This window comes from Squalius cephalus, assembly GCF_949319135.1.
Source record: "Squalius cephalus genome assembly, chromosome: 4".
Taxonomy (NCBI): Eukaryota; Metazoa; Chordata; class Actinopteri; order Cypriniformes; family Leuciscidae; genus Squalius; species Squalius cephalus.
The window spans coordinates 36,678,090-36,703,238 of NC_137125.1; the positions used below are offsets into that span (position 1 = coordinate 36,678,090).

General features: G+C 36.8%; 1 protein-coding gene across 6 annotated transcripts; it reads left to right on the forward strand.

Moving 5' to 3' along the window:
• The first annotated feature begins 1,211 nt into the window (after nucleotides 1-1,211).
• Nucleotides 1,212-22,042, forward strand: rbm17 (RNA binding motif protein 17). 6 transcript variants are annotated; one of them, XM_079868557.1, is made up of 14 exons: nucleotides 1,212-1,521; nucleotides 3,683-3,830; nucleotides 4,235-4,351; nucleotides 10,751-10,917; nucleotides 11,095-11,160; nucleotides 13,171-13,286; nucleotides 13,454-13,504; nucleotides 14,107-14,233; nucleotides 16,679-16,830; nucleotides 17,057-17,104; nucleotides 17,747-17,823; nucleotides 18,354-18,452; nucleotides 18,552-18,624; nucleotides 20,450-22,042. In XM_079868557.1, the coding sequence occupies exons 2-14, from the start codon at nucleotides 3,708-3,710 to the stop codon at nucleotides 20,551-20,553; spliced, it is 1,320 nt and encodes a 439-aa protein (XP_079724683.1). In that variant the 5' UTR covers nucleotides 1,212-1,521; nucleotides 3,683-3,707; the 3' UTR covers nucleotides 20,554-22,042. The 6 variants fall into 6 exon arrangements, with proteins under 6 accessions (XP_079724683.1, XP_079724686.1, XP_079724682.1 ...); XM_079868556.1 differs by lacking the exon at nucleotides 1,212-1,521 and adding an exon at nucleotides 3,245-3,343; XM_079868560.1 differs by lacking the exon at nucleotides 11,095-11,160 and having other exon boundaries at nucleotides 1,239-1,521.
• Nucleotides 22,043-25,149: the final 3,107 nt, after the last annotated feature.

Genomic DNA, 25,149 nt, shown 5'->3' on the forward strand with positions numbered 1-25,149 from the left:
ATGATTTGTTATAACAAATCTGTTTTTTTTTTTTTTTTGCTGTCATTATGGAGTATAGATTTGTTTGGGAAAAAAAATGTTCATGCTAAAACGCTTTAAAAACATTTTTTTCCCCAAATAAATCTACTCCATAATGACAGCAAAAAAATAAATAAAAATAAAGTAAAGTAAAAATAAAGTAAAATATTCAGACCCTTTGTGCTAAGATACTTAAAATTTAGCTAAGGTGCACCATACTTTGACATGCGCTGCATCCGAATTCGAATACTACCCTACTATCTGAAAACCAGCATGCCAGCAGAGTAATCTGTCCAAATACCACAGCTGGAGTCCAGCTGTGCAAATTCAATTAATTTATGACATGATTTGGAAAGGCACACACCTCCTGTCTAAGGGCTGTGTCCGAAAGCTGAAAAATGCTGACTCCGCAGCAACATATGGCAATGTCCAAATCCAATGATTATGTTACATTCTGTCTATTTATTGAGATACCTTAAATTTTTGAAGGCAACATATTCTTCATTGTCTATGATATCTCGTGTGTTCGATTCCATGACAGTTGAGCGAAAAAATAAAAATGGCATTTGAAATTGGGGCTGGTGGTCAGTTTGTGAGTAAAAGTATATTTTTGACCAACTTTTTCCACTTTTGATGTAATTTCTATCGAGAAAGGAAACGGCAAGCGCCACCTACTGTCAGAGAGTGAATTTTCATTTTCATTTTCATGTCTGCTGTTTTTGTTTTGTGCAGTTTAATGTAGCATAATTATTTCACAAAGATCAAATTAGACCATTCTGTTTTTGCTTTAAATCACAGTTGCAAAAACAACTGCTCATGCGTGCAGCATCTTTGTTCGGATCGTGATTAATGCAGTGCTTGCCTCGACCAGATCACAAAACTCACGGTCCGGATCACATTATGGTTTTTGAATTATGGATCGGATAATTTTTCACATCAGCAAGGAAAAAAAGAGCCATTTCAAGTGGCTACAAATAAGTTCCAGGCCCCAGTTTGGCCTGTAATATAGCAAATAAACGACAAATAGGCTACATTTGCTTTAAAAAACACAAAAAAAAACAGCAGCCGGTGTTGTGCCGAATTTTGACCCCCTGCCAAATTATTACCCCCCTCGTTGAAGTCAGTACCGATTGCCTAATCCTAACCCCGCCCCTAATCCTAACCCCACCCCCACAACTATTCCTAAACCTACCAATACTAGGGGGGTGATAATTTGGCAGGAGTCAAAATTCGGCACGACACCTGTATCAGGACAGATCCCAATAGATGTCAGACAGATGAAGAGAAACGACAGATTAGACAAGCACTAAAACACACTGGCAATGATAAAAGGGCAGAAATAAGATATAAAGCGGAATCAAGAGGGGAGTAGCTACAATGAGACAATGAGCGGACGCCAACCGGAAAGAATGAAAACAAAAACAAATCTGATAGATTTGAAGAGATTAGATCGACTAGAGAGCAGACGGCTCCGTATACTTTTTACATTTGTAAAAGGTCGAGGTAAATGCTGTTCTTTAAACTTATCTGTTTATCAGTGAATCCTGGACAAGGACATCCGTTTTCCTATCAGCACAACCATTTTGAACAGTGAAAACATGTGTTTCATATTAGAAGGATTTAAGGATTATGTAACCCTGCAGATTGGTGATTATAGTTTTGAATGCTTTGCACTGGCACTACCACATTTATGTGCTTAGGGTATTTTTGTCCAATAAAATGCTCTAAGAGTATCTGCACTCATTCTTGTGGCACCGCCTGTCATGATATAATTTTAATGACTTCCAGAACAATTAGTCACCTGGCATTTAAAGCTCAAGTGACTGGCCTAAAAGATATTTGAGATTTGTATTTTGGTTGTAGACTTAAAATATTAAAATATACTTAGAAAATTAAGCTTTTTCCCCTTTGTTGTTTAATCCATGGGACTGGACACCAGTTATTCATAGTGTAAATGGGCGAATTAAGTCTGGGTTCACGTTATAAACCACTGCAGTGCACACACAGTCTGCTTCGGTCCAGAGACACGATAGCACAGAGTGGATCATATGCGCAAGTCGGTGCATGGCAGAAAATGTATCAGACCCATTTGGATTCTGCACAGAATGATATATTTTAAAGCAATATATGGAGGATATCAGGAGGAGAAACGGTTCGAGATTAGGAGGGAACTGCGGCTTTACCAAGCTCAACAGCTCTGGGAGGTTCAGAGAGTTAAAACTTGAGCTCTGAGTTGCCTAATGGAACAAATATATATGGAAATATACTGCAAAGTATAATGTGATATATTACATAATACATTTCCATATGGATAACAAGTTTTTATATTTTTCAATATACTGCAATTTATGCTTTGAACTGGCATGATACATATAAAATATTTAGAAATGCATTACATGTAATATTCAATATTCAAAGTTTTATCCTTTATTATGTACATATATTGCACATACATGTTCCCATATAAATGTGAATGTATGTGTACACATTCACGGAATGAGTTACAATCAGTGGTTACAGACTTCTAGTTCCCAGCATGCTTTGCTTTTGACTGTTAAAGGCGAGTAATGTTAAAATTAAGTGTCAATATTAAATTTAGTGTCCAATAGTATATAGGGGGAGATACATACTTCCGAATCTATCGTACATAATTTAATTCTTAATCACTGTTATAATAGAGGTGAAAACTGGCAGAACGGTAAGTTATTGAACTAATATTCATTTTCATGTTGTCCCACGGGAAACATTTAAGTGCATTTTTCATATTTTGCTAATTATCTGGCAGAAATAAGAAATATCTGCATCTTGAAATAAGACCAAAAAAACTCCAAGAAAAAGCATTTTTTGCAGCGTGAATGAATCTGCAGTGATACATGATGCCACTAGAGGCGCCAGAACGCTTGTTTGTACTGTATTTTAGTTATCTCGTTTGTGAGCTCCTCAAATACTTGATTTGATTTTGTTTACCCTATTGTACTCTTATTTCGATTTTTATATTATTACCTTCCTGACACTTTTTTATTTCTTTTTGCAGATGTTTTTTCTTGTTCTGTTTCTGTTTTATTTCATATGCATTATTATTTAATATTTGCATATGAACGAAAGTCCATGCATAATGTTCATGTTTATTTAAAAAGCAAGGCTCCGTACAATAATAATAAAATAAAAAAAGTACAGTGAAAGAAAATTAGATTAATGATATACGTGACGCGAGTGCTTTTGGTTTGGCCACAGTCTGTGATGTCATCCGCCCGCGACATCACTCTTGTAGCATGATATGCTAACCGACAGTGCAGAACGAGTAGAGCATTTATTTTCGTAAAAGGTTTGTATCTAGCTTCAGATATTTGACCAGTTAAAATGCATGAGTGGTTTAAGCTTAGACATTAATAATTTAGTATATTTATTTAGTACAATAAGCGTTGGAAGTCGTTTGGAAGTGAATGCTAAATGCATAAATAATACTTGACTGTAAGAACCATGTTTTATCATTTTTGTAACGGAAGTTCTAACTGCAGGTTAATTTTGAATGTGGTTTTATGTTTAAAATACATATAGACGTCTAACTGACAACTTGTGTGATACTTTAGCTTCTGTTACATTGCACACTGATGTTTGGAACACGTTTATATGTATAATCCTGTTTCATGTTTGTGTATTTCAGTGTTTTTATTTGGGAAGGAGGTAAAATGTCTTTATATGATGATTTGGGGGTCGCAACGAGCGACACTAAAACAGAAGGATGGTCTAAAAACTTTAAACTGCTTCAGTCTCAGCTGAAAGTGAAGAAAGCTGCATTGACACAAGCAAAGGTGGGTCCGTGTTTATGCCACATGCCTGACAATAATACAGTGTGTCTCCTTCTTATATTAATAACTGGAGAGTTTAGGTGTCAATGTTCCCTTTATCATGTAAAATCTGAAAATATAAGGGAATTTTAAAATGGTTTTCCATGAAAAAATCAGAAATGTCTTCATTTATTTTGTTTCTATTATTGGTTAGATTTAAACTATTTAATTAGCTAAAAATGGATCATTGTGAGTAATATCTCTATCATATATTATGTCATTTATAATATAATAAAATATATCATACAGATAGTTTTATACATGATTATCCAGTAACTACAAATAACTTGAAAAGTTATGGAAATTAATTCTTGAGTCATGGAATGTCGAAAAGTGTGACCGACAAATGAAACGGACTTCTTTTGCAGACTCAGAGGACGAGACAGTCAAATGTTCTAGCTCCGGTTATTGATCTAAAGAGAGGAAGTTCAGCAGATGACAGACAGATCTCTGATACACCTCCACACATCGCTGCAGGGATGAAGGTAAACAATGTGTATATTACCGTCTGATTATGCACGATTTTTGGAATTTTTTTTAAAGCTCCAGTTTAGATGTGTTGGCTTTAGTGGCCAACAAAATTGTGTTTATGTGTCAATGGCCCTGTTTACACCTGGTATTAAGATGCGTTTTGGTCGATCGGATGACAAGTACACAAGGGAGACACTTACCCGTTTACACCTGGTGTTTTAATCTGTCTCTTTTGTCCACTTTCAACCACTTCTGTCCTGATGTCTTCAAGGGGACCGTCTATGGGCGGGTAAATGTATGGGTTTTTTCAGATCTTTAGATCTAATGGACTAAATAAGCTCACACAATTTACATATTTATGCGACTGGAGACGATGGAGAAACGCCCAAAGAGCATCAGCTTTAGTTTGTGCTCTTAAAGCGGCAAGACCACGCCGAACACGGTGAGTGTTAGAAATCAGGAATGGTGTGAGAACACTGTGCTTGTTAAGTTTTTCATCTGCAAACTGTTGGAAATTTCAGAAGCGAAGACCAGGAGTCTTGGTTGTATCTTCATCAGGATTCTTAATTAAGAACGTCACGGAAAAGTTCTTTTTGGTTCTTCGTTTAGTGGTGAAACGAAGTTCAAAATACGTGAGCTGCGATATACTGTTATTGAACATACGACGCCACCCACACTGCTGAGAGAGCAAGGTTTAGAAGAAAATGTAAATATATGCCGTGCTTTCCTCTCAATAACAAAATAAACACATAAAAGTGAGAAAACGGCGAACATTTTAATAAAGCATTCGAAAGCATCTGATCTTAGCAACGTGGATATGTTTATTTGCACAAACTCTATTAAAGTCACGTCATGTTTATTTATATAGCACATATACTATATATTGCTTCAAATCAAGCAGCTTTGTTGTATTAAACATTGACGACCAATGTCAGTGTATCATTTCATCAGAAGAACTTACTTCTCTACTATGAAGCAGCTCCTCCAGTGTGTTCATGTTTTCACTCGCAGATGTCTGACCTCGGCCGACTTAACAGGCCAAATGAACCAGAAAATATTTCCATGTGAAAGAAGGCGGAGCCTCCACACACACCTACCTATTATGTAATCTCCACGGACCAATGATTGTACAAAGCTGTTTAGCAGCCGGAACTAACTTTGGCAAGCTGTTTTTCCATTTCGGCCTGGTTTTGTTCGAAATTACGTCACATCAGTTCGTTCTTCGATTTCGCTTGAAGTATATCGGGGACTTAAGGGAGCTGGACATTGTATTTTATAGGCCTTGAGTGGGCAGTGCTGTATTAGCTCTTTTCAAAACTACAAATTACATGAACAGAAAACCATGTAGCATGAGAGTGGAATTTCTGAAAGTCCATGGCGCCTGAATAAATGTGAAGTCCATTTCCTGTGGAGTCCATTTCCCACGTAGAGTCGCTCAGAATCAGATGAGACTTGTTCATGGATGTCTGAAGTGATGCTTTACACCAGGGTGCCGCTTATAAAGACATCATGGCATATACACATAGCTGTAACCAGTGTTGGTCAAGTTACTTGGAAATAGTAATTAGTTACTGATTACTTCTCCAAGAAAGTAATCCAGTTACTTTACTGATTACTTATTTTCAAAAGTAATTAGTTACTTTAACTAAGTTACTTTTCAAAAACATGATGCACGACCTGAATACGCTATAAAGCAATAGACCTTTCAGCCTAATTCTATTCTTTCTGCATATTCCATCATCTAAAATGGAATCAAATGAAACATTCTCTTTTTTAAAACTTGTTTTATTAGTTTCAGTATTTTAACTTTATGCACATTGCATCAAGCAAAAATTAAATTAAAGGGATAGTTCACTTTGAAATTAAATTTTGGTATGTTTTAGCTTACCTCAAGGGCATCCAAGATGTAGGTGTCTTTTTTTCCGCAGTAGTTTCAATTTTGATATTTTTTTGGTCAAACCGTTCTTGTCTGTCAGTCATTTAATGCAGGTCTGTGGTCACTGTCTCAAAGAGCATGCACAGAGTCCAAATTAAAACAATTCCCCATCGTCCAAATTAAACAATTCCCCTTCGTAAGTACACACTGATGGCCTAAGACACGAAACGAGCGGTTTGTGTGAGAAAACGAACAGTATTTATATAGTTTTTACCTCTTATACACATCCACGTCTAAGTGATCTGAGGGCGCGCGGCGCATCCTGGTGTGTGACGTGTACGCAGACTGGTGCATAGATATATACACTAGATGTCGCCTTAAAGACATTCGTTCCAATGAACTGCCGTAGACAAGGCGACATCTAGTGTATATATCTATGCACCAGTCTGCGTACACGTCACACACCAGGATGCAGCGCGCGCCCTCAGATCACTTGGACGTGGCTGTGTATAAGAGGTAAAAACGATATAAATACTGTTCGTTTTCTGACACAAACCGCTTGTTTCGTGTCTTAGGCCATCAGTGTGTACTTACGATGGGGAATTGTTTTAATTTGGACTCTGTGCATGCTCTTTGAGACAGTGACCACAGACCTGCATTAAATGACTGACAGACAAGAACGGTTTGACCTAAATATAACAAAACTGAAACTACTGCGGAAACAAAGACACCTACATCTTGGATGCCCTTGAGGTAAGCTAAAACATACCAACATTTAATTTCAAAGTGAACTATCCCTTTAAATGCAACAGTCTCAGACTTGAAGAAAATTGTTGAACATTTAAACCTATTTTCTGCACATTCCACCATATTTTAATGAAATAAAGAAAGTCCTTCTTCTGTTAACTTATATTTCTGCATATTCCAGCATATAAAATAAAATATTTTTTGTAAAATCCTTCATTCGAATAGATGTAAATAAAATACAGCAATAAAATAATGAAAATGAAAGTCTCTCCTGACTGTATTCCAAATTATTAACATTCACGTATTTTAACAGTAAAGTGCAGAGAGGAGTGAAAATGAGTTTACCAAAACAGAAAATGCTGTTGCATGCCACATTTAGGCTGTTAGTCCAGCCTCATTTTATGGCTACCCTGACAAGGCCCTTTGTTTTCTTTCGGAGTGAAACAGTGGTTATAGTTGGAGTGTTGTATGTACATTTTTTTGAGGTTTGGGAACTGATTCAGAATCTCAAGCTCATACCCTGACATTAAATAGTCAGTTACTTCATTTTCTGCTGAGAAGCTTTCTGTGGGCTGGTTCTCAAAATCAAAAAAGTCCATTTCAGCTGGGCTGGCATTGTCAGCTGCAGGAGCAGCTTTACGACACTGTTGTCAGAAGCTTCTTCAAATGCTCTCTCCTACGCTCATCTCTCAGCCATCGAAGTTTGAACTTGGGACAAGTGGCCTCTGCAAGAAGTCCTTCTTGGCTATCCAGTACAGCATCAAAACGAATCTTGATGGCCTGTAAAATAAAATATGATATAACTAAGAATATATTTATTTTACTATACAGGGTAGGCAGGATTTTTCTAAAAAACTTTTTCCCAAATTTGTTTAAACTGTCTTTATATACCAATACATAATTAAAATGTAAGTACTCTGAAAAGAGAGTATAAAAATCGAGTGTCTGTAGTCCTCTCAGGGCTGCAATAAACACAGCTACTTATTTCCATTCAGAACGAATTAAATGATTGGCTGGGTCACTCTCCCTCGCTACCATGGCTACACTACAGGAGCTGCCCACATGCGCGCACCTGTTTGACTCGTGGAGGGGAAGAGGAGAGAGAGCAAACGCGTCCTCCAAGCTGAGCGGGCGGCATTGTGCATTCATGTGTTTTGGGGGCGTGGCTTTGGAAGGAGCCCAGAAGGGAGGGGGTGGGAGTGAATGGAAATAAGTAGCTGTGTTTATTGCAGCCCTGAGAGGACTACAGACACTCGATTTTTATACTCTCTTTTTCAGAGTACTTACATTTTAATTATGTATTGGTATATAAAGACAGTTTAAACAAATTTGGGAAGAAGTTTTTTTTTAGAAAAATCCTGCCTACCCTGCCTTTATTTTGTGGGCTCTACTGACCTAAACCATCTCATGTGCTATCAATACCTTATGAGATTTAATTTTGGTTGAGGCTGTTTTGACCTCTTTATTTCAATCTTCTATTGATGTCAAGATTAATATTCATGATTAATGATGATCAATATCCCTGATATTGATCAGGGGATGAATAATTGATCTTTTATTATATTCTATCATTTTAATAATTGTACTCACTGCTTAAAACAAACAAAGTGTAAGATCTGCCCACCATGAATGGTATAATAAATTCAACAAATCCACCCAAATCAATTATCAAATAATAATCTTACCTTTACAATAACATCTGGAAGGCTGGCTGTCATTCTAGAGAGGTCATCTTTCAGGGCAAGTGTCTTTGACATCAGGTTTGTGAGTGTTGGTAGTAAAGCCCCATAGGTGCACTCATCCCCTTGTAAGATGTCTAGTGCTACGGTCAGGGGCTTCATCACGGTGCAGTACTCTTGTAAGAATAGGTACTCCCTTTCATTAAGGCACTTGATTCCCAGTTTTACGCACAGGGGATTCAGCTCATTCATCGGAATTGTGATGATTCTGGAAATGGCCTCGTACAGGGAATTCCACCTTGTGGGTACCATTAGTTTCCTGCGGCTGACTTCCTCCACCTGTTCAGTTGATCGACTTGCTTTACTCCAAAGAGCAGAGCATTTTGCAATACTACTCCTATATACAGCCTTGGTGTCTGAACAGGAATTCAGATGTTTGTCAACATCGCTTGTTGAAATGAGCTTAATTGTGTGTGATGCACACCTGTAGTGTGGAGGGAGGCTAAACTGTCCATCACCAGGTGCGGTTGAAAGAGCTTCTGTGACATCTGTAAAAGTCGGTTCCTCATCATCACCTTCTTCTTCATTTTCAGGTTCAGACTCCAAATTACAGGGCTGACACGCTCTGAATGCTTTGGCAAAATTAGATGCATTATCAGTTACAGTGGCAACAACTTTGCCATGCAGTCCATATGATGAATGGATTTCTTCATTCTCTGCTCCAATTACATGGAGCAGAGTGTCCCATTACAGGTGTCCCTGCTTCTAATTCTCTTACATGCTAGGGCGGCCTTGTTGCGCTGTGAAGTGGAACTGTTAAACCCATAAAACTTTTGTTATTCACCGTCCAGATGTCAGCAGTGGTGGAAACAAAGTCTACATCTCCGAGTGCAGCCTTCAAATTAGCGTCCATTATGTCGTATTCTCTCTCAAGGTATCCTTGAGAAAAATATTTCTCTTGCAACCCATCAAACCACAGCCGTGTAACAGTTTGTCTTGTTTATTTCATTCCTGTGTGTTTTTCATGTGCTTCAGTTCAGTCTTGATCTGCTGCTTAGTCTCCTTGGTTACAGATTACGTGCAGCTGTCTGTCGTTCCCTGTGTATTTATACAACGTTTCTTTCAATTCATTGTCGTTTCTCGTCAACGTAAGTGTGTTTTCCCCTGCGTTAATCCTGTTTCTGAGTATTTGATATTAAAACCTGTTACCTTGAAGTATTCCTCGTCGTGAGAGTTTCTATTCACCTATTCTATTCAAATGCTACTCTTCCTAGAGATCTGTCTATCTCCGTCCGTCTGTCTGTCTGTCCGTCTTAGCTAGCTAGCTAACTTTTAAAACGACTAAACTAAAATTAAAACTATTACAAACTGAAAAACTTAGAGCTTTTAAAACTACTTCAAACTTTCTGGCTAGGAGTTTTTAAGCCTACTTTAAAGTTTGTCTTTTCAAAGTTTACTATCTAGTTTTTATTTTAGTATGATTGTCATTACTAAATAAAAATATTTAAAAATAATAAGAAGTAGGCCTATTACTCTTGTAATATTACTTTTAAAATATTTAAGAAATGTATTATAATAACAATAGTACATGTATTTTACAGTTCAACTGTAAAATTACAATAATAATATTTATGGGTGTCACTTAATTGTAATTACTTAATTTTCAAATGTTAACCCATCAAGCTTTAATTTAGTCAGAAAACCCTTGTAACTTAGAAAGCCCTTTACACTTCTCTTTTGTTGACAGCAGCAGGTTGAAAAACACTTCTCATTACACGTTTATGAAGATGGTTGATGCGTTCCCAAAGCGACCCATACTCAGAGCAGATGCAGAGATCACTGAAAACACCAGATAATGACTTACTTGCATGATCATAGCCATTGCACAATTTCTGTTTTATCTTGATTAATCTTCCAGCCCTACTGGCACTTCTATGCTTTTAAAAAGGTGACATCACAGCATTTGATCTGTTAAAATCACAACCCTTACTCCCAGTAATATGTTACATTAAAAAATTAATGAGGACTTCTCACTAAGTGGTTCATTATACTAAGATGCTCTTCTTAGAACATTAGGTTTCATTGACTATGTCTGTGTGTGTCCATTTTAGGACTCTGTGTCAGGTGGGTTTTCATCCGGAGATGTGCTGATTCCATTAGCTGATGAGTATGACCCCATGTTTCCCAACGACTATGAGAAAGTGGTGAAGAGACACAGAGAGGAACGACAAAGACAGAGAGAGCAGGAGCGACAGAAGGAGATTGAGGAGAGAGAGAAGTATGCATCCACTATTGAAGAAAAATGCGATAACTCGCTAAATAATGCGATATTCGATATGCGATATATACGATAATGCTTTGAGTGTGTAAAATACATTTTTAATTTTATTTCATTATATTTAAAAACTGAAAATGATATAACCAATATACATGTTTTACATTCTATTTTTTTAAGAGAAGAAAGCATCTCTACAACTTCTGAAAGTCAACAACAGGGTTTTACTGTAGCGTTACATAAAAAGTAAGTGTCAATTTAACGTCAGTGCAAACGCAGGGTTTCAGGTAGGCCTACATTAGGTTTATTTAACGACAGAAATTGAATTATCAAATGTAAAAATAAAACACTGCTTCACTGTATGAATTAAATATAGACTGGTTCTTATTAAAGTTGCAAAATGAATTCAGTCAAGAGCAGTGAGTGATTTTCTCTTTGTCTGTTGTTTGATTAACAATAAGCACACAGACAGAAGTAGGTTTGTTAGGTACACCTTAAGAGCTGCACGGATCCAATATATTGTTATATGCACGCTTTTTTTCTCAAATGTTTACTCCACTTACTAAATAACTGATTGTTTTTACGTTAATACTCACCAAGATGGCATTTTGACAATGTTGTGTCTATTATTTAGTTATATAAACTGTGGAATAGAATTGAAATCAGTATTATGCTGTCTGAGAGGCGGCTTTCTGTGCGCGTGTGTAGGCATGTCAGATGTTTGTAACAGTCATGTGTCTAGTCTATTCTCTTATGTCTGCATCAACCTAAAACTTTGAGTTTTTGTAATCTTTTGAAGTATTAAAACCGTTCAGTTATTGTTAGCCATTGCGATATGCATATATTCCGATAATTTATATATCATGCAGAAGAGCTGCACAATTAATCGAATTTCTAATCGCAATTACGATTATGGATGCCACGATTACGTAATCGTTCAAATCCGCAATAAAAAAAAAAAGTCCACTTACATTATTCTGCCTGCTTAAGAGGTGTGTTTAGAGCATGTTACGTTGTGAGAGGGAATCACGACTACTTCAGAGAACCCAGCACAATAGGAATTATCAGTGACGTAAGTGTACGCTGGTTGGTCCAACACACGTGAAACACCAGCACCCGCCATTTTTTAAAAAGCCGTGTACACAGCCCATTTACTTCATAAACTAACTCTACGAACATGAAAAACAGTGATAGTCCTTTACGCTAAGGAGAAAGTCCAACACAACTTTTGAGTCGACCAAGCGAAACATGATTATGTATTTCTGCTCAGCTAGCGACATTGGGCATCAGCCATGCGGCAAATGCTAATACTTTTTCATATACTGTCTACTTTGTATAACAGTTCTATCTAATCATATATTAGATAGGACTGTTAAACAGATCATAAACTAGTGAAGACTGAGAATGGGAGCACTGTGAGCTCAGGCTCTGGCGTTCTCAGCGCTGTCAAAATAAGTCACAACAACAAGCGCGGCTTACGTCACTTCAGAGTTCCTACTGGCGGTGCGAATGCAACCAGGGAAATGGACACGGGAACATTAGTTCTCTGGGAACCACCCTGGTGGCTAGTTCCTATAACCACCCAGTGCGAAAGCCCATATTATTAAACTATGCATATTTTTCCTTTTTCTTTTTTTTTTAAGAAGAAGAAACCAAACCATTGTTTAGTTGACATTTGAGGCTTAATGCTATACAGAAGCAATAAAAGTTTTTCAGGAAGAGTGTTTCCAGCTTGTTTTTTATTTTTATATAAAAATATGGCACGCAGTTGCTTCAAACAATGGTTTAACGCTATTTAAAACATCATTCAATGTCAATTTTGAAAAATTGGGACTTCTTTAAATGCTCAAGCTTTTTAAAGCATGATGGGTTCTGATTGGCTGTCAATGATTTTGTAATTTATCAGCTGGAAAAATCATTCTGAAAGGGATTCCAACTTTATTGTTCTTCTGATGTTATCCTTGTTGTTGTGGTGTGGACTTCCCTATTCTCACAGAATTAGAACAATTAGTAAAACACACAATTCCAATCAGTTTTGCAAAATGAGCCAGAGCTGGTGGTTCGGAACAGGTTTGTAAAAATCTGGGTTTTTTTTTAGCTGTTAAGATTACACAGAACTAAATGTTTTTTGTTTTCTTCATAAAATCTTATTTTTGCTGCCTGTCTGAACACAGCCTTAAACATTTGCCTGATCTGCACAGATCAGTGTTGTTTTGTTGTCCATTGTGTTGTGACCATTTTGCCCCTGTCTGTTAGGAAACGTAAAGAGAGGCATGAAGGAGGGGGAGCTCCAAGCGGATTTTCACGTTTCCCGAATCCCGAAGGCGAATCAGATGAGGAGGAGGATTTCGAGAGAGAAAAGAGGAAGAGGAGTGAGTTCCCAATGAAACATTTCTTCATCTCAATTTCTTTTATATCGAATTGATTGTATATTGACAATTGTGATTAGATTATCCAAGATGTTAATACCATGTTTAAACAAGGGCCCTTGGTATAATCCTCTGTGTTGTTATAAGATGTCGTTCATGTGGCATTACAGGTATGGGTGGAGCTGCCATCGCCCCTCCGACATCACTAATGGATCGAGAATGTAAGTACATCCCATATACCTTTTAAGAACCTTTATTTTCCTGTTTTGCCACATTTGAAATCAATATACACTGATGAGACAAAGCATTATGTCCAGTAACAGGTGAATCAAATATCGTTGATCATCTCCTAACGTGGACACATATTAAGGTCTGGGTAGATTAAATAGTAAGCAAACAATCAGTTCTCGTAAACAGTGTGTTGGATGCAGGAGAAATGGGCAGGGATAAAGATATGATCTGCACCCTGCCACACTGCACAAATTGTTCAGGAATGAACAATTGAGCATCTGTGGGATGTGCTGGACCATCAACTTTGATCCACGGCGGCTCCACCTCACAACCTGCAGGACTTGAAGGTGCTAGATACCACAGGACACATTCAGGTGTCTTGTAGAGTCCATGCATCGGTGGGTCGGCGCTGTTTTGGCAGCGCTCGGAGAACTAACAGCATTTTAGGCATGTGGTCATAATATTTTGGCTCATCTGTGTATGATTTTGTGTGTTTTCGCTTTGTCTCTGATAGGTTGCAGCTTTACACAGTCTTAAATCCAGTTGCGGGAAATGTTAGTTAGTAATAAAACTGCGTTTGTTGTCATGACAGCATCATATTCATATGACGAAGATGGTCGCCAGAGGTCGAAAGCGGCTATACCACCTCCTGTGTTTGATGACTTGGATAGACCACGATCTCCCCCTGGACCAACTAATTCATTCCTGGCCAACATGGGGTAAGTGTCCTTCCATGCACTCAGAAACAAAGAATCCCTCCCTAGACTCATAAAGTCATTATGATTTATAAATATGTTATGGTTGCACTGATTGGATGAACGCTTTGGTTCTGATTTACACCAGAGAATTTTGATTTCCAGAAAATTTAGATCCACAAAAACCTGGATATATATATATATATGTATATATATACAGTGGTGGTCAAAATTGATGGCACCCCTGATAAATATGATAAAAAATGGCTGTAAAAAAATAAATCTGCATTGTTTATCCTTTTGATCTTTCATTCAAAAAATTCACAAAAATCTAACCTTTCATTGAAGTAAAAGAATTGAAAGTGGGGGGTAAATCACATTATAAAATAAATGTTTTTCTCCAAAACACGCTGGCCATAATTGTTGGCACCCTGTTATTAAATACTTTTTGCAACCTCCTTTTGCCAAGATAACAGCTCTGAGTTTTCTCCTATAATGCCTGATGAGTTTGGGGAACAACTGACAAGAGATCAGAGACCATTCCTCCATACAGAATCTCTCCAGATCCTTCAGATTCATGTTCATGTTGGTGCTTCTCCTCTTCAGTTCAGCCCACTCATTTTCTATAGCGTTCAGTTTAGGGGACTGGGACGGTCATGGCAGAAGCTTCATTTTGTGCTCAGTTGCCCATTTTTGTGTTGATTTTGATGTTTGTTTTGGATCGTTGTCCTGATGGAAGATCCAACCACAGCCCATTATAAGATTTCTAGCAGAGGCCGTCAGGTTTTGATTTTTTATCTGTTGATATTTGATAGAATCCATAATACCATGTATCTGAACAAGATGTCCAGGACCTCCAGCAAATAAATAGGCCCACAACATATAAGATCCAGCAGTATATTTAACCGTAGGCATGGGGTACTTTTTATCCCTGTGTGCACCAAACACATCTGGTGGGTTTGCTGCCAAAAAGCCCTTTTTTTGGTTCATCTGACCACAGAATCCGGTCCCTTTTGAAGATCCAGTCGTGTATGACAACTGAATATGCTGGAGTTTATTTTTGGAGGAGCGAGGAGGATTTTTCTTGAAACCCTCCCAAACAACATGTGGGGATGTAGGGGTTGTTTGATAATTTTTTTTAGGCTTTCTGACCCCCAAGACTCAACTAATCCCTGCAATTCTCCATCTATGATCCTTGGAGAGTCTTTGGCCACTCAAACTATCCTCCTCACCATCCATTAATACAATATAGACACACGTCCACTTCCTGGCAGATTCGTCACATCTTTAGTTGATTATAACTTCTTAATTATTGCCCTGATGGTCAAAATGGCGATTTTCAATTCTTTAGATATTTTCTTACAGCCACTTTCTATTTTGTGAAGCTCAACAATCTTTTGCTGCACATCAGAACTATATTCTTTGGTTTTCCTCATTGTGATGGATGATTAAGGGGATTTGGCCTTTGTGTTTCCTCATATTTAAACTCCTGTGAAACAAGAAGTCATAGCTGGACAATTTCATGTTCCTAGTCACACTGGTGTGCTTAAAAATGTAAATATTAATGGGAAAATACTTCAGAGATATTTTTCTCATAAAAAAATCTAGGGGTGCCAACAATTATGGCCAGCGTGTTTTGGAGAAAAACATTTATTTCATAATGTGATTTCCCCCCACTTTCAATTCTTTTACTTCAATGAAAGGTTAGATTTTTGCGAATTTTTTGAAGGAAAGATCAAAAGGATAAACAATGCAGATTTATTTTTTACAGCCATTTTTTTATCATATTTACCAGGGGTGCCATCAATTTTGACCATGACTGTATGTATATATATATAAGATTTAAGTAATTTTGATTTCCCAAAAAAATTGTTTCAACAAAAGAATCTAAATGTTACTAGAAATAAGGATATGTAAGAATATGTTCATTTGAATTTAATCTAAATTATTTTCATTTTTAACAAGGACATTTTTGTCATTAAATTTTAAATCAGAACATTTAACCAATAATATTTAATTTAAATTATTTTTTTAGATTTAGATTTTACAAGAAAATAGTATATTTAACAAAATATTTGAAATTTAGCATTTAGATTTAACCAGAACATTTTGATTTAACCAATAAATAAATCTTATATTTAATTTAAATGATTTTTATACAAAAAAATTCAATTTCCAAAAAAAAAAAAAATATATTTTAAAATTAAAGATTTTAATATTTTAGCTTTAACCAAATATTTTTAATTTAAATTAATTTCCAAAGAATGTATTGTAAAGAATTTAGACTCAACCTAAGGGTTTAGATTTTACCAGAAACGTTTTGATTTAACAAAATAATGAATAAATCTTGTAATATTTAATATAAATCAAGATTTAATCAATGAATTTAGATTTCCAAATAACTTATTTTAAAGAAAATAAATTGAAATCTATAATTTAAAGTCCAGTGTCTGTCTGTGTGTTTTTCAGTGGTACCGTGGCTCATAAAATCATGCAGAAGTATGGATTCCGCGAAGGACAGGGTCTGGGGAAACACGAGCAGGGGTTGAGCACGGCGCTGTCAGTGGAGAAAACCAGCAAGCGTGGGGGCAAGATTATTATTGGAGACTCAACGGAAAAGAGTGAGATCACACACACCCACACCCACACACACACAAACACAAACACAAACACACAGCAACCATGTACAAGCTCTCACATCAAGGATTCTTGTTTTTTTTCTGTTCCTTTTTATTGTTTCGAGTGTCATGTTTGTTTTCAATTCCATGTGTTGTCATTTGCGCAACCATGTACCCACTGTGTGAGTGTATCATTTGGTTCATTCACATTTGTTTGTGTTTGTTTCAGCATCAGCATCCAGTCAGAATTTGCCTGATCCACATGGCTCTAATTCAGGTTTGATTTGTTTTTATTTCCTGTTTCCCATATCAATCATTGACTTACAACAGTTGTTTGTTTGCATCTCTATGTGTCTTCACCACCCACATGAACACATCTGTGATCAATTTTTCATAAGGAAACAGAATTTGTCCCCATCATTCCTGTTATGTTAACAGTGGCAACAGTAACTTCCCTAACATAAGCAAACGAGTGTTATAGTAAATTGTTTTCAGATGTCCTTTCAGAGTATCTGTTCAGTATTTTTATGTATTTCTGTCTCTTTATTTTAATCATTTGAACCGTTTTCTTAACCAAACAGCCATTAAATTCATGTTTAATGCAAGATTTAAAATACAGTAAAAATAATCAAGGCTTGTTTCCCTTTTCACTACATAACTCAAAGGAAGCATCATATTTAATCATTCTCATTTATATGCACCAGTATAACAATACATAGTCATAAACAGCAATATTTACATGCATATACAGTACCATTCAAAAGTTTGAGGTCAGTGAAAATATTATTTTTTTTATTTATTACTGTTTTCAGCAAGGAGGCATTAAAATCAGAGTGGACATTCATTAAAAGAAGCTGACTTTTCTTTTATATGAAGTTTTGAAATAAATGTAAATTGAAATATGATATCTGTTTTATAGCTGATCCCTCAAAGAAAAACGATACCAACCCTCTTACAGAGATTCTCAAATGTCCAACAAAGGTGGTGTTGCTGCGGGTAAGCTGTGTCAATCAGTCTAAATTAAATTGAACTTCATAAATGTGTGTTTTGGAAAGCTTATTGAGACTCTTCAAGTGAAACGCATGGGAGACTAGAATGCTGATTGATTTCAATAGTTTGAAATTAGCATGTTGCTAAGCTAATAAGACAATAGTCTACAAGAATAATATTGCATCAAATAATTTTAATACAAGACCTTTTTATTTATCTTTTTTATTGAGACACTTTATTATTTATTGAAATATAAGTATCTCCTATCATTTTTCACATCTTTGGATGAATTTCCTTTTTTGTGTTGATACATGCAATTTTTCCTTAAAGTCAAGTCCCAGCAAAAAATGCCTCTAATAAATATATCAATTAAATAAAAATTAAAAAGCAATGGTTTGTCATTTTCGGTGCAATATTTGCTGCCGGTCCTAGTTAATTTCTGCCCTCTTTTGACTTTATATTGAATGAGATGCTCAGGACAATTTAGTCAAAAGCATTTGTTGCTTAATCTGCACATAAAAACTGTATGTGTGTAGAACATGGTTGGAAGGGGAGAGGTGGACGAAGACCTGGAAGGCGAGACTAAAGAAGAGTGTGAGAAATATGGCAAAGTCACCAAGTGCGTCATCTTTGAGGTGAGGGTCATGTCAAGCAAGTTTTCCTTCTTGTGTACGTAAGCTGCAGATGTCATCTCTCGCTGACATGAAACCTGTGTGTCTGGCTTTTGTTTTCAGATCTCAGGTGTGACTGACGATGAGGCCGTCCGCATTTTCTTGGAGTTCGAACGGGTCGAATCGGCTATTAAAGGTGAGCGATTAAAGGACAAACTTGAAGTGTGTGTGTAGATGGTCTTTATTTGAAGTGCCCCAGATCTTGCTTAATAAAGCAGGTAAGTGTGTGAGGACTGTCCCTTAGGTGTTACATCACCTGGCTGGTTACATCACTTCCTCAAGGGATTGCAGACCAAACCAGTTTTTACTCACTCACTTTCAAACACTGACCGAAATATTAACAAGCTGGAAATGAACTCATCCTTCAAAACATTGTTATCCTCAAAAAGGACAGTTTTAAATGAATAACTTTATTTGTATATATTTATATTATATTAGTTTGTGATGTGTGTGTGTGTGTGTGTGTGTACATGTAAGGGATAATGTAGAGCGAGGCGGTTGTTATAGCGAGTACAACCCCGACAGGCTGATCGGGATCCCGATAAACAACCACCTCGCTCTACATTATCCCGCTTATTACATGGCTACCCACCAAATAAATCAATAATTTGACACAAAATATTGATTTAAAAAGGAGTATATTGATTTAAAAACGGTTAATAGTCCGAAAAATAGTCCGTTCCGTCTCTACGGTTAGAATCCTGCGTCCATAGCAATGCTCTGTTTTTCATGGCAACGGTGTGTTACTTAGCAGTGGTCTGTTATCAAGAAATAACAGACCGCATTCTACATTAGAATTCAACCAAGCCATGTAATAAATGTGTGTGTGTATATATATATATATATAACTGTGGATTTCCCCTTGTTTTTTTTTAATAAGGGTATTTTTGATCATATACCAGATCATTATCAAGATGCCACTATCTTTCCTGTTTTAAAAGGGCTTAATGCTCATCGTCGCTGATGATATCACATGGGAAAAACCAAACATTTTTTAATAAGAGATTTAGCAGCAAAGCATATGTTCTTATTCCTCTTCTGCTTTTTGTGGTTGGTTGTCTGGGTCAGCTCTTAGAACCGTATATTTTGCACTATATAAATAAAAGTCTCAATATCCCAGGTGTAAATTTCTGCTCAAGAAATATTTCTTATCAATGTTGAAATCAGTTGAGCTGCTTAATATTTTCTTAGTTAAAATAGTTTTTTTTCCAAGTTCAAAAGAACAGCATTTATTTTAAACAAACTTTTGTAACATTATAAATGTAATTACTGTCTTTTTTTGATCAGTTTAATGCATCCTTGCTGAATAAAAGTATTCATTTCTTAAACTTTCTGACCCCAAGCTTTTGAATGGTTGTATTCTTTTTGTTTTTTGCTACTAATCAAAATTTTGACAGATCATCACATAACATGAGCAGTTGGCATTTTTATTTTCAAAAACATTTGCCTGTAACACGATGACAAATTTAACTGCAAAAACACAGAACGGGAAATGAAATAACATCCTGGCAACGCTTTGTTGTATTGAAACGAAGCTCAGTATCTCAGTAGCACCTCACGAGACGATGGCCTTAGAGTCTGTGTAATGTTTTAGGACAGTGCCATCAGCTGGTCAGAAGTTATAAACAATGAAATCTATCCATAGCCTTTGAATTTCTTGTCCTAAAGTCACAGATGTTATAACCAAACAGTTCTATTTCAAATAACAATGTGCAATTTGTGCTCATGGCCTCATAATTGCAGCTTTATTAGAAATTGTATTATATATTAGAATATTTTTTGTTTCATATTTGAAATGAAATCTTATAAATGAAATAATTTAGATTTAATAGAATTTAATATAATCGTTAATTTGTGTCATGATGCAGTTCAATAGTATATTTACAGTACATTTTTTGGTCTTTTTGAATGTCGACATAACAGTATTGTGTGCTGCTGTTGTTGTTTTTTCCCCTCCTCAGCTGTGGTGGATCTGAATGGGCGGTACTTTGGAGGTCGGGTGGTGAAGGCCTGTTTTTATAACTTGGATAAGTTCCGTGTTTTAGACCTGGGAGATCAGATGTGAGTGGGAGATCCAGACCTGCACAACCAGGAAAGAGTAAACACCAGGAAGAAGTCGTTTCTGTAAATAGCATGAGTAATTTTATACACCCTTGTAAAACATTAGCTTATGTGCCCCTTCCCGCAATGCGTTTTGTAATGAGGATTTAATTTGCTCTTTTTTTTTAAATTTCTTCTTGTCTCTCTAACGTCACAGTTAAAAATATCCTTTTGTCCTGTCCTTGTGAATAAGATGTGTTGAAGAACCCAGAATTAAAAAAAGCTTTTGGGAGAATAACTTTGAGGGTTGGTTCTGTTTTAAACATAAAATGTGTCTCTTTAAATGTTCAACTTTTTCATATCTCTGCACTTCTAGACTTTCATTGTGGTGCTTTCAAAGCAATGGTGCGGGTTTTACGCGAATACTCCAGTAGTTACTACATGGTTTTACAGAAAAGAACAATACTGATGTTGAATGGGGTGATGATGATGATGATGATGATGATGATGATGATGATGAAGATGATGATGTTATAATGAATGAGCCCTGGTTCATGATTTATATAATCAGACATCATGTCCCTGTGCGACTCTAGAAAGTAGGAAACCTACATTCTTCTGTTGTGACATAATGGAGACTCCCATGAGCCCTCACTCTATGATCCACACACTATTGATAGACTTCAAGTATTAAACTATTTCTTAATGTGTGTCTTGACCCTAACGGAAATAGGGTTTTGTGCGTTACTCAATAAAAGGTGGCTTCATTACATGCCAAGTTTTTCAGAAGCATCTCTGTAGGATGTTTCAAATGCCTATAAATGCATCACCTAAATAATATTTGTGTGTATTATCAGATAACTATGCGTGATAGTGTATTTTCATGCAGAATGTGTGCGGATGCGTGTTAGACTGGGTCAGTGATGGTGTGATGTTCTGGTTTGGTGAGGATGACGCACTTACGCAATACGAAGGTGCTGGGGAATAAAGTAAAGAATAGACTGAACTCCATGAGGATTGACTCGAACAGAACAGATCCTCATCAAATGACTCTTATATGAGCAGAGAGTCTGAAACATGTCAGAACAGGGTTGAGCTGTTCAGGTCACAAGTTCAGCACTGGGAATTGAGCCGGTACGTTGTGCAAAAGTGCTAAAGGTATTACGGACGGGTTGTAGATGGGTTATGGCTTTGTTTGGATTAGTACTTTTTTAAGTTTACAATTGCTCATACTTATGGTTAGGGGTTTGAAAATCAAACCCCAGATCCTACTCATATTTGTGCTGCGGACATGTATGATGGTTCAAATCGTGCTGCTTGTTGAAGTAAGGCGTACTTTTTTAAAGAGTTGACCTGGTGCATAAAATTTGCAAAAATCCAGCCGGATCACACAATAACTTATCTGTTTTACAAGTGTACAATTTTGTACGAATTTAATGAAAATGTCAGATTTGTATGAAAAAAAGGAAGCTCCAGCCCTAAACCTACCCCTCAGTGTGGCGAGAGCAGATGATAAAAAAAAAAAAAGTATTAAATCATACGATTCTGCATCAGTTCAAAATGCTTACATATTGTCATTTAAGTGTGTTGGACAAACCATAGACTTCCATTGTAGGAGGTATCTGAGTGGTTCTCACCCAGGGGCTCTGGGCCCACTAGGAGGCCTCAGTAAACTTCCTATCCTTAACCCTTATTCACTAAATCATGAACAACCGGAAAAGTCATGGGGCCTTTGAATGTTGTTGTAGACAATGAGGGACTGAAGATATGTAATATGTGGTTTCATAAGGACAAAGACTTCTGGCTTTATTACTGCCAGTGCCAACCAATGAGATGGTCGCCACACCCCTTCATTCATCCTAGCATGTGTGGGGAAATAATCGTAGAGGTGGATAAAGATATTTACAGTTGTGGTGGTTTAAACAGCTTAATGACATACTATTTTAGGTTTGCCCACTTTTAAATGTTTTTTTTTAAACAGGTAAAATGCTTAAATTAAGGGCACTGTTCCCCATCATGATGTTCCTAACTTGTTTGTCTCATATCTAAGTATTTTGTTTGTCTTTGTGTTGTTTTTGTTTGTTTTATGTCTCAGTGTTTTGTTTTATGTTTCAGTGTTTTGTTTGTCTCAGTGTTGTGGTTTTTGTTTGTCTCATGTCTGTTTTGTTAATCTTATGTCTCGGTTTTGTTTTTTGTTTTTTCTCATGTCTCTGTTTTGTGTTTTGTTTTGTTTGTCTCATGTCTCAGTGTTTTATTTTGTTTGCTACTATATAGTATGCGAAAACAGATCGCCAACAGAGAAGTATGTCCGAATACATAGTATTCGAAAAACAGTAGGCGAAAAGTCCCTGGATGACCTACAAGTCCCTTGATGACCTACTACTTTTTTATTATTTATTAGTTTATTTGTCTGGGACAATGCAGCGCACATTACTACATACATAATTATCACAGTCAGAGCCATAACAATATATATAGATGTGTTGCATAAAAGGTTTCTAGCCAATAGGCTAATTTGCAACCCCAGTCCCTGGTCAGACCTTTCTAAAAAGATAATCCAAATATATATATTTTTTATCATGCAGCAAATACATTATATACTAACATCAGCATTTCACAGAATCGTGACCACATTACACAAAAACAGCACATCACGTAACAACACAAGCCCCAAGCACCCAGCCGCTCGCACCTGCTCACCTATACCCACCCCAACAGTGAGGGCCTGGGCCGCTACAAGATTATCTCCCATACCCAGACCCCGCCCCATGGGTTGATCCTTGGCAGCCATGTGCAAACAACCAGGCATCCAGCACAGACAATACATTACAACAAAACTGACTCAGTGGCCACATATTTGGTTTTCTTTCAGCCAGTGTTTCACCTTTCTATTAAATGTTTTCAGTTCGGTTTGTGTTTTTATTTCAGTTGGTAAATCATTCCAAAAATGGGTCCCTATCACTGAAAAACATGACTGGCCGAAAGTGGTTTTGCGCCCCTCTGCTATGCAGTTGCCACCCACTGCTCTCCTAGTGGCCACTCTCCTTGTGTTTATTTTTGTCACAAAAGGACAGAGTACGGCTGGAGCTAGATTATTTGCGCATTTAAAAGTCAGTTTAAGAAAAGAGAACTTAATAAAACTATCAAAATCTAAAAGCTTGCATTTCTGTACAATCAAACAGTGGTGCCACATAGTTGGTACAATTATTTTCAGTGCCTGTTTGTATAATGATATGATGGGTTTGACTGTTGTCTGGGAGGCTTGGCCCCATACAGTAACACAATAAGATAAGTGAGAGAGTATCATGGCATGAAAAAACAGTAAAGCTGCCTTGACAGGTATATGAGACCTTATCATTCTAAAACAGTTCAAGTTTGCCCGGACAGTCTTACAGAGTTTGTTTATGTGTTTATTGAATTTGAGTTGTGAATCCAGAATAATACCTAAAAATTTAAATTCCTCAACTTCCTCTATGGCTTCTTGATCTATTTTGATTGTGCAATTAGCTTTCCCTCTTATAGATACACATAGATACAGTCTTTTTGATGTTGAGCGTCAGATGGTTGTCTTTAAGCCACTGGGATATACCCTCCATTTCCTTGGTCAGGGTCTCTGCTACTGCAATTGGTGTCCTAGCTGATGCATAAATTACTGTATCGTCAGCATACATTGGACAGTTGGCTGACTGACAGCATGTTGGTAAATCGTTTATATATAAACTAAAGAGCAGAGGCCCCAAAATGGAGCCCTGTGGGATACCCATTATGGATTGTAGTAGTGTTGAGAGTTCAGTGTTTATTTTAACACGTTGCTCTCTATGCTCCAGATATGATGCAAACCAGCCGATAGCATGTTCAGAGAAGTTGAAGGTGGTGAGTTTATTCAAACTCAGTATATTGTGGTTCACGGTGTCAAAGGCCTTTTTTAGGTCTATAAACACAGCTCCCACAACATTACCCTTGTCCAACTTACTCTACTTCCGGCGAGATTTTGAAGTGCTCATTCAATGGACACTTTACTATCCCACTGGAGAGAATTTATGAATGGCAGTGAAGCGGCCATAGGGAAGCGAGGTAACTGACGCTGGTAGGTCATGTGATAATGACATCATGGCAGATATGTAGTACGTCTGGATTACATTCATACTATATAGAACATACTTTTTTTTTAATGGTCGCAAAGTACAAATTCAAATGTAGTACTCAGTAAGCGATTTCGGACGATGCCGTCAGTGTTTTGGTTTTTGTTTGTCTCATGTTTCAGGTTTTTTTTTGCCTCATGTCTCAGTGTTTTGTTTTGTTTGTCGTGTCTCAGTGTTTTGTTTTGTCATGTCTTGTTTTGTCTGTGTTTTGTGTCATGTCTGTTTTGTCTCAGTGTTTTGTTTTATTTGTCTGTCTCAGTGTTTTGTCTGTATCAGTTTGTTTTGTTTGTCTCATGCCTCAGATTTGTTTTGTTTGTCATGTTTTGTTTGTGTCATGTCTGTGTTTTGGCTTGTCTCAGTGTTTTGTTTGTCTCGTGTCTGTGTTTTGTGGTTAATCTTATGTCTCTGTTTTGTTTTGTTTGTCTCGTGTCTCAGTGTTTTGTTTTGTTTGTCCCGTGTCTCAGTATTTTTGTTTTTCG

Coding starts and splice junctions, on each gene's coding strand:
- rbm17 (XM_079868557.1), top strand. CDS start 3,708: ATGTCTTTATATGATGATTTGGGGGTCGCAACGAGCGACACTAAAACA. Junction 13,505..14,106: donor ATCACTAATGGATCGAGAAT/GTAAGTACATCC, acceptor TTGTCATGACAG/CATCATATTCATATGACGAA. Junction 16,831..17,056: donor TGGAGACTCAACGGAAAAGA/GTGAGATCACAC, acceptor TGTTTGTTTCAG/CATCAGCATCCAGTCAGAAT.